This window comes from Lepisma saccharinum, chromosome 21 (assembly GCF_977018435.1).
Source record: "Lepisma saccharinum chromosome 21, izLepSacc3.1, whole genome shotgun sequence".
Lineage (NCBI taxonomy): Eukaryota > Metazoa > Arthropoda > Insecta > Zygentoma > Lepismatidae > Lepisma > Lepisma saccharinum.
In genome coordinates this window covers 5,750,538-5,763,547 of record NC_139249.1, presented here as the reverse complement: position 1 = coordinate 5,763,547, position 13,010 = coordinate 5,750,538, and the positions used below count along the sequence as shown (strand labels likewise).

General features: G+C 39.5%; 2 protein-coding genes across 4 annotated transcripts in view; one reads left to right on the top strand and one right to left on the bottom strand.

Annotated features, from left to right (window-relative positions):
• LOC146004418 (ectonucleoside triphosphate diphosphohydrolase 1-like) overlaps nt 1-13,010 on the bottom strand; it is a 143,284-nt gene that overhangs the window by 74,315 nt on the left and 55,959 nt on the right. The window lies entirely within an intron of this gene.
• Nucleotides 1-13,010, top strand: part of LOC146004422 (ovochymase-1-like) — a 51,324-nt gene that overhangs the window by 14,069 nt on the left and 24,245 nt on the right. The window contains exons 5-6 of the mRNA XM_083143277.1: nt 5,618-5,781; nt 6,573-6,772. Coding sequence (XP_082999403.1) covers nt 5,618-5,781; nt 6,573-6,772 — 364 coding nt within the window. The remainder of the gene's footprint in view (nt 1-5,617; nt 5,782-6,572; nt 6,773-13,010) is intronic.

Genomic DNA, 13,010 nt, shown 5'->3' with positions numbered 1-13,010 from the left:
GCGCAGGCGCCAGAGCCTCGTTGGTCTGCAACACTCCAATATTAAATTTGTGTTGGTGCAATGACATTTTGGATATTTACCACACACTACAGGACAAGGCCCTCACAAAAACTAAACACTCGAAAGGCCATGCGGATTACAATTACTCCAACGTCCAAATTAAAACTCGTGATACGCAGAACACGAGTCTATCACTAAGAAATGACAACTAATTGCATCTGGCAACTACACGCCTATGATAACGTTTGAGATGTTTGGCGATGGACAATAAGTAACAAACTGTGGAAAAGACAAAACAGGACATGCTAACAGATCAGTCTACTGGCTAACTCCAGCAGGGGCGGCGCCGCACTCCCTTTTCAAAACCTATTTTCAAGCTAATGGAATGTTATATTACGTTATTATATCAAAACAATGTCGTCACTTTGAGCGTAGAATGTAAGGATTGAAGTGCTATATCAGGCAATCCATTGGTTCTGAAAGAGAAATCGTGTTTACTTTCTTGCACTGGCGCCGATCTATACAAATATCAGCGGATGATGTCTTTCTTTCGTCACCATTGCTGTTAAGAATAGTTTCTACTCTTGTTTAATCCGATAATTGCCTACAGCTCAGTGTGAGTTGTTTCATATTTTTTAATTTATTATTTTTTGGCATTGTTGATAAGAAACAGTTTTATTTTCCCCCTACTTCGTCTATTCTCAAAAAATGTATTGCTTTCAGTAGATCATCGGGTTGTGCTCGGGAAATTACTTAACGAGTTTTTTTTTTCAAGCACTCTGGTAATTACGTGAAACTGACTATTAGTATATTTTTGTACGTGTTATTTTCTTTTGCAAATAGCAGAACTTCACAGCGATTTCTTTCATTTTTTTCTGCCCAACGCACACAAATTGAACACGCAGTAGTTGTCTGTAGTGTCTGTGCATCGAGAAAAAGTACGAAATGGCAAAAGAACTGTTTACCAACAAAATGTTAGATGTTTATGGAAAGGACATAAGGTGAATCCAGTTTTCATTTAAATAGTGGACTCAAACCTGAAATTGGCATCAACGCCAAAGTATTTTCAATTCAATTTCAATTTTATGATTTGTATAACAACAACAACAACAATAATAAAGACAAAATACAAGTTCCTGGAAAGATATGAGATATTACTAACCCCTCGGAGGAAAAATCCTGTGGCACCCTTGCATACATATGTGCAGAGGTGGAACTTGATTGCTTCTTCTTTCTATCTTTCTCCCAAAAGAACCCACTTATATTGTATAGTGGAACCACCAGCAAAAAAAACCTGCGCAGACCCGCGACTCCAGTGAACCGTACTCCCGCGAGGAGGGGATGGGGAGAGTGGAGCTTGCTTCCTTATGGCCCGAGCTGAACGGGTAAAGGGGAAAGTGCGCGGACGATTTTAGCCGAAGGTTCTTTTGTTTGTGGTGGCTCTATACTTATTTATTTCAAACAGTATTTATAGTTCGGAATTCAGAAAATTCCAAAGTACAGCACTTTTCCACATGCACTCATAATCAAATATCACAAAGTAAAATAAAATGAACATTAAGAATAAAATACAAAATGTTTGAAAATTACAAGAAAAATATAAAAATCTGAACAGTAGCCTGATGTAAAATATCCAATCCCAAAGCCATATGTGACAGAACAGAAAATCCAAACACATTCTGTTATTCTTGATAACATTATTATTGTCACTGCTCTATCATTTCGAACACCATATACTGGGGTTTTAGGCCTAATTTCATAAAAACCTCAATGGCAGTGGCGTACTCAAGGTGGGAAGGAGTTGGTAGGGGTTATAACCCCCCTTTTGGCTCAGTATGCAGGGACGTCGTTAGGGAGGGGCACGGGGGGGCACTGGCCCCCCCCGAAACGTTCACGTGGCCCCGGCAAACTGTTCTACATTTGCTGAAAATTTTACATTCATGACAAATATTGCGACTTTTTGTGATTTTTCTTCATTTAGCCTGCACCAGGGTTGTCAAAGGTTCAGGGACCCATAAATTCTAATGGGTTTTATTGGGTTCCGTTGCAGGACCGGAACCTTTTTTTCTCGCACAATTTAAATTCGGTCCAAGTAGCGTATTGTTCCATTAAAAAAGGTTCCTGGACCACATTAAAATTCATCCGGAAAAAGGGTTCCTGCACCGTATTTAAATTCAGCTGCAAACAATCTTCCTGCACAGTATTTAAAATCAACCGGAAAAAGAATTCCTGCACAGGATTTAAATTCATACGAAAAAAAAGTTCCTGGACCGAAATGAGGCCTAGAACCCATTTACACTAGTTGATTTTCTCTCCCGGATGGGAAATGAATTTATTTACAATTCCTGGACCATTAACAACCCTGGCATTGTTAAAGATCAAGGAACTCATACATTCTAATTCGTTCTATAGAGTTGGTTGGTTGATTCGGGGTTTTAAGTCCACTTTATGCACAGTAAGGCTAATCGGGACTGGACCTACAGTTTAAAGTGGGATCCGAATCACTATGTGCCTCCACCGGGTATCGAACCCGGGACCCCTTGATTACAAGGCAACGACGCTACCACTGAGCCATCGGGGAGGCCCTGTTCTATAGGGTTCCGTAACAGGACCGGAACCTTTTTTCTCGCACAATTTAAATTCGTACCAAGTTGCGAATTGTTTCATTTCAATACGGAACTTCGACCCTATTTAAACTGATCCGGAAAAAATGTTCGTTGACCGTATTTAAATTCATCAGGAAGTAAGGGTCCTGGAAAAAATATTCCTGGACCGAATTGAAAACTTTACAGATGAAAAGGTTCCTTACGATCCAGAACCCATTTACGCTTGCTGATTTTCTCTCCTGAACGGGAATTGAATTTATTTACAATTCCTGGATCTTTAACAACCCTGGCCCAACAAATGCAGACGCTGTGCCTGCTGCTTAGGCGGGAAAGTTGAATATAAATACAAATAGAATTAATCCGAAGTTACAAGGGTCGTTCAAATTTGACCAAGACTTTTATTTATAGACAGGAAATATACATACAAATGCATAGAAGCACCAAACTATGTCAGATTTTCAAAGTATTCCCCCCGAACATCCAGACACCGTTGCCGTCGTTGTGGAAGTTCCTTGATGCCTTTGGCGTAGAACGAAGTAGGTTGGTGTCGTAACCACTGCAGGACAGCGTTCTGGAATTCCTCATCTATCTGGAAGCGTGTCCTGCCCAAATGCTCTTTAAGAGCCCCAAACAAGTGGAAATCATTGGGGGACCACATCTGGGCTGTATGGACTGTGGGGTAAAACCTCCTAGTGCAACTTGGCCAGTGTTGTTTGAGTCAAATGGGCCATGTGTGCCCTGGCATTGTCATGGAGAAGAATGACATGTTTCGACAACATTCCAGGTCTTTCTTCCGAATGGCCCCACGTACAGCACCGTGAAGCAGTGTTGAGTAATACTGGGCATTAATTGTGGAACCCTTCTCCAAAAAATCCACATGAATAACTTGCTCAACACCGATATTTACCGGAGTGACTGCAGTTGGGCGAACGTGTCCGTGCGGTTCATTTGCTACCAACTTCCGCCCTTCACTGAACTGTTGACACCATTCGTACACTCTTGCCCGTGACAGTGTTTGTTCACCATACTGTGCTTGCAGTCTACGCCAAATTTCAGCAGGTTTCACCTTCTACTTCACGAGAAATTTCATTATACACCGCCATTCCACAGGAACAGATACACTACATGCCGCCATCTTTATTTACACTACTGCGCATGCGCCAAATGCGTCCCAAGGGATCATGGTTACTCGTAAGGAATCATGGTCTGTCCTGCCGAAGTAATGCAGCGCTACATTGATTAATTAATATTTTACGCACGAAAGTTTTGGCCAAATTACTTATCAAGCATTTTCTGTTATTTGCCTATCCTAGTGGCAGCGAAAATCTTTTGCCCTTGCTGGTGAACTCGGTTCCTGCAAATTCAAGACGGCATTTTCTAATTTTCATTTCTATTTGGGCTGACAACTCCGTGGTGGAGTGGTTAGCAGGTTACGCTACGTAGCAGAGTGTCCGGGGTTCGAATCCTGGTCTGGACATGTGTCTTCTTTGTAATGGTCCTTTCATCAATTTAATCTTAACTCATTCTCATCTTCACGATTAGCCAAAATGTTTCAGAAAACTGATGTGAAATGAACCAAGTCAATCAATCATTTCTATTTCGTTATTTTACGCAGCTTTTCTAAATATTGTGTTAAATCCGACGATGAGATTGAATGATGAACGGAAGGAATAGCGATGCGAGAGACATGATGCAACCACACCTGTTAGAGGTCCGAACCTGGGACCTCTGGTTTCTTAGCACGTTATGCTCATGCTTCGGGAGTGGAATCCTTTGAATGTATAACTATACAAGTAGGGTGAAAGAAAGCAACATTGTACTGTGCAAAAAGCAATGTTTAGTTCCTCTAAAGAAAACTACAATTATTCAGTAAATTTAATTTTGAAGGACAAAGCCTGCGAAGTGTTTTTCCATTTGGTGACGCGAGGTCATCACATCGAGTCCCATCTAGTTTTGAGAGTGGCATTCGCTTACATATTGATTTCAAGTAGCTTCCCAATTGTCCTCACGATGTTGGGCCATCACAGAAATTTTGGAGTTCCTTCCAGGGATCAAACCTTGAACCTGCCGTACCAAAGACGAGAGCGCAATAGTTTTAGCGCGCAGGAATTTGGTCATTTCTATTGCCATCAAATATTCAGTTTCACGTGCACAAAAAAGATAACTTTTAAGAAATTAGATGTGTGCATAAAATTTCATATATATCGTCATAATTCTCCAATGTGTACAAAAGACTCGGGCATGTCCCATGGGAGTGATTAACGGTGTCGCCTTGCACTAAAGGGCGCCGGATTCGATTCTGGTATAAACAATATACATGGGATGCCTATCTTGAACTCATTTCACAAATATTTCATTTTCGCACAGTTGTCATACTTGTACACCTGATTTCAACACCCTTTTATATGTAAACCCACGGAAGAGGGTTTTCTCTACTTCTCAATTTTCTTCGAGCAAATTTACAAATGTAAGGAGTAACGACTAATGACATTGTTCTTGGTATCTCAAATCTGACATAAGAGAAAATACATGGATTTTAAAAGACTGTCTAGATGCCATTAAGTTAATGCGTTCATTGTGCATTTAGATTCCCGAATAATGGCCGTGGATTTCGCGAGTCTATATTCGTAAATTTTAGGGGGCTACAGGAGAATATAATGTTCTCTTCCAACAAGATCAAGATATATATATATATATATATATATATAAAGCACACACACATACTGTACATATATGTAGACCTATATGGTATATTAATAGTTTGTTAGTTTTTAATGGTTTGATAGAAAAAAAAATCTTCAATTTTGGGCCCCCCCAAACTGATCAACCTAGCTACGTCCCTGTCAGTATGTCAAAAAAAGAACGTCAAAGGCAGGAAAGAATGGCAAAATAAGGACTGACTAATAAAAAAGTACACATAACCCCTCCCTTTCGTAAATCCTGGGCACGCTACTGCTCAGTGGCATACACTACCATTTTCCGAATTAATAGTGTGTTCCTATTTTTTCCAGGAAAAGAAGGAAACTATCAGGTGATTCTGAAGAAAGTGGACCTGCCAGTAGTCGAACATATGACCTGCCAGAATTCCCTGCGAAAAACACGTTTGGGGCGCTACTTTAAGCTGCATAAAAGCTTCATCTGCGCTGGAGGGGAACCAGGAAAGGATACATGCCAGGTGAGTTTTGTCATATAAATATCGAATATCAATCGCTCTGGGTGGAGCCATATCAGATTGCATTTGCCATATCAGATTAAAATATTTATTTTCAGCTACCACGAATATGTAGGCTGTTGAATGAAAAGCAGTTCCAAGTATATTGTGGATGACAAAGAAACGATCATCTATTTCTTTATATATATATATCGCACCACGAATTTACAATCCACCTCGAAATTCTTCTTCCTAACCAGGGTGTCTACCAAAATAACAAATCCAAAATTCTTGACTTTTTTCGTTTATCTTAACCTTCATTTATGCAACCCCCTACTTATATAAAATTCAAAATTAGCAATTAAGAAAATAAATATTTATTTAATGAAAAACCCCTACCAAAAGGCCAGTTGAAAACTGAAGCTGTATTTAACAAGAGAATTAGACTTGCTTTATCTATTAATGCATCCTGGACTGCATTTCGCAGACTAGCGAGGCTCTGGCGTCTGGACTCAGCCAGGATAATCTCATGTGAAGCTCGTATTTTCCTCCATATATATTTGTGATTATTCCTTCATCTTAGCACCATTCATCCTCATCTTTGCGATTAGCCAAAGGGGCAGAAAAGTGAAGTAAAATAAACTAAATCAATCAGTTATTGTGATAGTAAAAATTCTTGAGCACAAGTAACATTTCTTGACTTCTTGGCCACTTGTTGATTTCTTTACTTTCTTGACTGGCAGACACCCTGCTAACTTGTAGCAATAAATATACCGAATAAATAATTTTACAAGCATCATCTCTTCTCTTTGCAGGGTGATGGAGGAAGTCCTCTTGTGTGTCCACTGGCTTCCGATCCCAGCCGCTACCTGCAAGCTGGAATTGTGGCGTGGGGAATAGGATGCGGAGAGCAAGGCACGCCTGGAGTGTACGCTAACATAGCTTTCTTACGGGATTGGATAGACGAAAACATGCTAAGATCGGGCTTCGAAACAAGCTCATACACTGATTACTGACAAGTCTCATTGTAATGCAAAATAATATTACAGAACTGGTAGGCACGTATCTAGAAATACACACTCCTCACAAAAAGTTTGGAATATTATTCTGTTAGGCAATAGGTGATAGGCACGGTGGCATATGTCAGTGAGAACGTCCACCAGACAGATATCATGTGTTGTTTAATTCCAAGGCCGTGTCTATCACCTATTGTGTAATATAACAATATTCCAAACATTTTGTGAGGAATGTATTTAGGGGGGGGGGGGGTTCGAACCAAGTGTCTCAGAAAAATAATAATGTTTAAATTGAAATAATTATAGAAGTATGTTACATTATATAAATAATAATTAACATGTACAAATTACTTATTATTACACGAATATATATAAAAAGGCGGTATGAGGAATAGAGATGTAACAGCAAGTTTTCATTACTTAGCTTACCTGTACTTAAGATTGCCTCAAGGAAAATGGCATACAACATCTGTATGAGCGCCACCTAGCGGGTGCCAAATAACGTTATATCATTACTAGGGAACGGATTTTAAGGTTAAGCACCTTTCGAAAGATATAGCTGTTTTCATACCGATCGTTTGAGATATGTATCTTAGGACATTAAATCAAGGAAAATGAACACACTTTGTTGCACCTTTTCATGATATTAGCACATTTATCCCCTTTTTACCCCGTCATTGATGCTTCAACACCTTCCTCCCTCCTTTTCTTTCATGTTTCATTAAAAAATAATAGACAGAAAAATAAATTATTTTCACTCTACTTGAACAGCTACATAAAATCATATAGTCTCATTTTGTAGAGCAAAACGAGAGCTACAAAATGGTATAATATAATCATTGCAGCCACAATATTTCCCAAGATAATGTGGCAAAACCGGCGAGAGAAAAAACAAACTTCAACAAAACCTATTCGGCAGAACCAGTTCTTTTCTCTATGCGGTCCGCGCCCATTGTATACAGAAGGTGCAGAAAAACAGAGCACTGAATAAAGGCATTTTATCAGCACCTTTTTGAAAACATTTTCAGAACCTTTTTTTCCCTTTCCCGACCATAAGTTTGCACCTTAAAATCCTTTCCCTAGTGATGAGAAATCAATAAGCTAAACTAGCCAGATCTCTCCCCATCCCTCCCTCTGCGTGTGTGTGTGAAACACTTGTGCACATTTTTACATAATGGAATTAAATGTGCACCTTGAGCTAAACATTACCTAATCCCCTTAAGATATATTTTTTTTATTTTATACATTAAGTAATATGTACCCTTGAAATTAAATATTAAGAAATAAATTATGGCATAATTATAAAGAGATTTGGGTGGGGTCGGAACAATTTGACGATTTAAATTTGGCGCCATACCGACATCGTTGTAGTGGCGTGGTCAAACACACGTAGCTGGGTTTAAAGCGATCTAAAGCCTTCAGTCTTCATACAGCGTTGGTTGGAAGAGTATCGAACGTTTGCTGTGGAGCGTTCTTCAGAAACAAAGACTCCGCTACTGTAACACATGTTTTTCGACGAAACTTTCACATCTGAATGAATGGAAAGATTCCGACACGCCAGAAAATATTGAATTGGCTTACATGATTCAGGATTACTGCATCCAGTGTATGCAAGAGGCCTCCTGGTCTCCCTCCATAAGAGAAGAATCGAAAATTGACCTCATGCTGGAAACATGACCACCACTCGTGATTAGCAAATAAGAGCAATGCGCAGTCTAAATTTATCCTTTTTTTACCAGTAATAAACAAATAAATAATTGTGCAAAAGTAACCTTGCTTTCAAACGTAGATATGGCCTATCCGCTAACCAACAGGAACCATGCTGTAGACCACTGCTCTATATCATGATCAAAATCTTCCATTTTAGAGACTTGGAGAAGAGGAGAGAAGTCAAACTGAGGAAAATTAGTAGGATGTGAGGAAATTGGAAACTTAGGCTGTGTCCGCAAGGTACAAAGTACAGACTTGAAGTATGGTCTTGATGGAAGTGACGTCACCTTGTACAATTCGAAAGCGCCAAGTACACAAGCAATCGAGACCACAGCTCGTAGCACGGATCGTTGCAGACTTGATCACGTGATTTCTGCACTCGTTGTTCATTTGTTTGAAATCACGGAGGTAGAAAGCTAGCAACGAAGGTTAGGCCAGCAAGTTGTTGGTTGAAGTGCTTCTAATGCGTAGAAATGTATGTTTAAGAACATTTGAATATGCTCTGTGATTTCTGTGGTGAAGAACAAGTGTTTAAAACGCGAGGAAAACGTATCCTCAGTTTTATCTACTGATCGTATTTGGCGCTGCAGCCGAAGTGCAATTCGAAATACTTTCACTTCCAGTCCACGACTCACTCCCAAGACTGAACTGCAAGACCATTCTCGGAGGATGCTCGCTTCAAGTACAGTCTTGCACCTTTCGAACACGGCCTTAGTTTCGTGACCTTCAACTGCCATTTCAAAAGAAAAGCATTATAGACCCAGGAGAAACACCGTCACTGGCAAGCCTCCAGAAACACCATTGCCTGCTAGAGTCTTTTGCGGAATGGGCCCACCACCACCGACAAACTCCTATACAAGCACAAACTTTACCAAACACTTAAACGGCACTTCTCGCCGTTTCGCACATCGTTGAGGCATCCCTCCCCTTGTAAACCACGGCGGCGTGACGTCAAGGTGTGGAACAAGGCCATCTATGTTTCCCTAAATTACCAATTACATAACAGCGTGAGCCGGAGGAAAAGTTTAGCTGACGTCAGACTGGGCAAACACGACGCGTTCTTTCCAGGTACGGAGGAAGCTCTTTCTTCTTCCTGAGCATACAATGCTCGGTCTTCTCCAAGTTATCATTATCGCTAAGTACCAAGGAACATTATACAAACGTAGAGGGGAGGAGTTCATTAGGGGTTTATCCAGAATTTTCAATTTGGGGGATGTGACGACGATTTTATGAGGTGGCAAATTTAGCAACAAGATCACAATAAATCAAGCATTTGTGAATAATTTTGGGGTCTTGTGAAAGTTTTGGAAATAAAAGTTTACAGGATTCTTGTTGGCTGATCGTAAGAAACATGTTGGAAGGACACGACGCAGATAAAGGGATAACGTTGTGATGGACCTAAAGGAAATCGGTAAGGATGGAAAAGATTGGATTGATCTTGCCCAGCATAGTGACAGATGGAAGGCTTGTGTTGCTACAGCCATAAACCTTCGGGTTTAAGAAGGCTAGAATTAGTTAGTTGTGAAAAATTTTGAGTCTGTGCAGATAAATCACTGGTTTGTATGCATAAACATGGTTTTCGATTACTGGGGAATTCCACAAAAAGTGGTTCTACTGCATGTAAATCACAACATGAATCAATATGGAAATTATTATTGCGTTAAAGTTTTAATGTTTGTGAATGCATATAATTTGCATATTTCACCAACCAAAAATATTAGAATCTGTAACCTGTGTGTTCCACAGACAAATGAAGTCAAAATTTGCTACATTTTTAAAGTCACACACAAGTAACACTTTAATACTTTCCATGTATTCGGGCAGGCTATGTCATTGTACTCAAGTTTTTTTTTCACTTGTTAGCAGACACCACAAAGTACTCATAATTCTATGAAATCAGTTCATTATGAATATTTTAATTCAATCTCATGTCTAAAACCTTCATTTTATGTGTGAATGTCACACACCTAGAGCTGTAAGGCCCCTACTTCTCCTGTTTCTAATTTTGTTTTTGTTTTACGTTGCTTTTGTACACTTTTGGCTAATCACGGTGTGTGAGAATGACTGATGATGATAAAATGCTGATGAAAGGGCTACATGCAAGAAGGTTAAATGTATTCAGTGATATAATGACAATCAGAAAATGTTATATTTCTATGTTATTCATGCACTGGCAATTTGCAAAAACTTATGCCTTTCTACATGCAACAGATTGAGTTGTTCTATGACACTTAGTTCAAAGTTAATTATTTCAATTTTAAATTTCTGAGGAGTTCAGAAAGGACACTTCAGATCTTCATTAGGTACAAAGTTATTATTTTAAAATCTTGTACCAAACAAAAATTATGTGTCATAACATGGATTCTCTTTTTTAGTAGAGGCATACACATTCTCAAATTAATATCGCTCTTTAAAAAATAGGGTGAGAGTCAGTGTAATTAGACTATAAGTCTGAATCTAAATGCATTGTCTATGTGTAATATTTGTGTAGATTACATTGGTTTATAGTTTACGTAGTCTACTAAACTACATAAAATAAAATAAAATGGGGCACTCATGCAGAACACTTGTGAGTCGGAACTCGAACCCAAGACCTTCGGTGGCAAGATCAAGTGGTGATCACTTGAATTGCTCAGTCGGAAAAGTGGCTTTCATTGCTTAGCCCCAGAAACGTGTAAAAACTTAAACATGACGCCGCTGTACGAAATTTTGAAAGAAATTCCCGTTGCCACGGATATTGTTTAAAAACACTTCACTTGAAATAAATGTAGTGTTAATGGAACCAATATAGCAAATATTTCAAACAACCATCTGTGATTGACAGCAGCCCATGCTTGTTCTTCTCCTTGTGCGTCATGAATCTTGACAAGGGGTATACGTACACCCCTGTACTCTTGGGAGTTGGAGGGTTATGAAGAACAACACAAGGTCGAAAAGTTAATAGGAAATTTCTTTTACAATCACGACATCGATTAGCACATTCGTTGGCAGGTAGCACGAGAACTGGCATAAACAATAATTAGCCCTACTGCATGCTATGGAAGCAGAAAGCTATTGCCAAAGAAGATGTCTTTCAAGCGTAAAACTTTATGGTAAAAAAATTAGAAAAACAATCCCAAAGAAATTGCTTGGTAAGGGGCTGGGCAGGTCACGGTTTCAGTTTCCCAGTTCAAATATTGAGCAAGACTAGACATGAGTACACGTGTGTTCTTTTCATCTTAATATTCATGGGGAAAAGGTCTAGTGATTTTGTTTACCCTAACTTCGTCCTTGCTGTGGATGGAGAAGATATAGTGGGAAGGCAGACTTATCATGAGGATTAAAAAGGTAAAGTGCTCCCCTGTGCTTAGCACCACGCCATGAAGGCGTATAGGGGGTGTGGGAGTAACGTGAGTCGGTAATCAAATCATGAGGATTTATTTTTCTAATACTGGAATCCAGACATTAATATAATTTAGTCGTTGTGTATTTCCACCGGAACTGTTAGATAGTTCAGTGATTAGGTTACACTCTGTGCTTGTGTAACCTAATCACAGAACTATCTAACAGTTCCGGTGGAAATACACGACTAAATTATATGAATGTCTGGATTCCAATATTACACTTCTGAAAATACAGTGGACTCTCTCTAATTCGAATTATTGAGTAAATGCAACAGAACTTTAATGCTCTTGAAATTCTTATCAAAGCAAGTTAAAAATTCATATGGAATTCGAATTTTCGAACTTTTATTTGGATACTTCAGATAGCCAGAGACAGCCACAGGGAAGAGAGAGTTTCTGTTTGCTGGTATGCAGCCTCCACATTTTCAATAACGTAGGATTACTCAGCCCTTTTGTATGCAGGTGTTTGCCCTTGAACCCCTTCCTCACTAGACAATGATTTGTGAAGCTCTTCTCATTTGTCCTCAGTTGTTAGTTGTGATTAGTAAGGGTGCCTTGTTCGCAATGTAGAAGCTTGGCGCGTATTAGAAAAAAAAATTAGAGAAGTGGAAAGATTGATTGATTGATTTAGTTTATTTTACTTCGCGTTTTGCGCCTCTTGGCTAATTTGCGAAGATGGGGATCAGTGATGAAATTGATGAATGGACATTCACAAACAACCAAGCCCGAGCGGGATTCGAACCCGGGACCCTTGGCGTCGCAGAGAAGTGGAAAGAGGCGTGACGAAGATAGTGACGTCGATGAAGAGTGGGATACTGGTGAAAACATTAGCTAATGTTGTTACACGTGTATGTGTTTTTTGTGCGTACAGTGTACTTACCCCGATGGCGTTGTTCTAACATCGTCACCTTGTCATCAAGGGTTCGATACAGGGAGGCACAATGCACAATCATTGGGATCCCATCAAAACTGAAACGAAGCCACTTGGTTACGAGAGCTTTCGATCTTGTCATTGCAGTTCCCGGGTTGGAATCCCAGTCTGGGCATGTGTGTGCTTTGCGAGTGTCCGCTCATAATTCTTTTTCTAATTATCACTAATACCCTTCGTCGGTATTAGCCAAAAGTAGCAGAAAACTGACCCTAA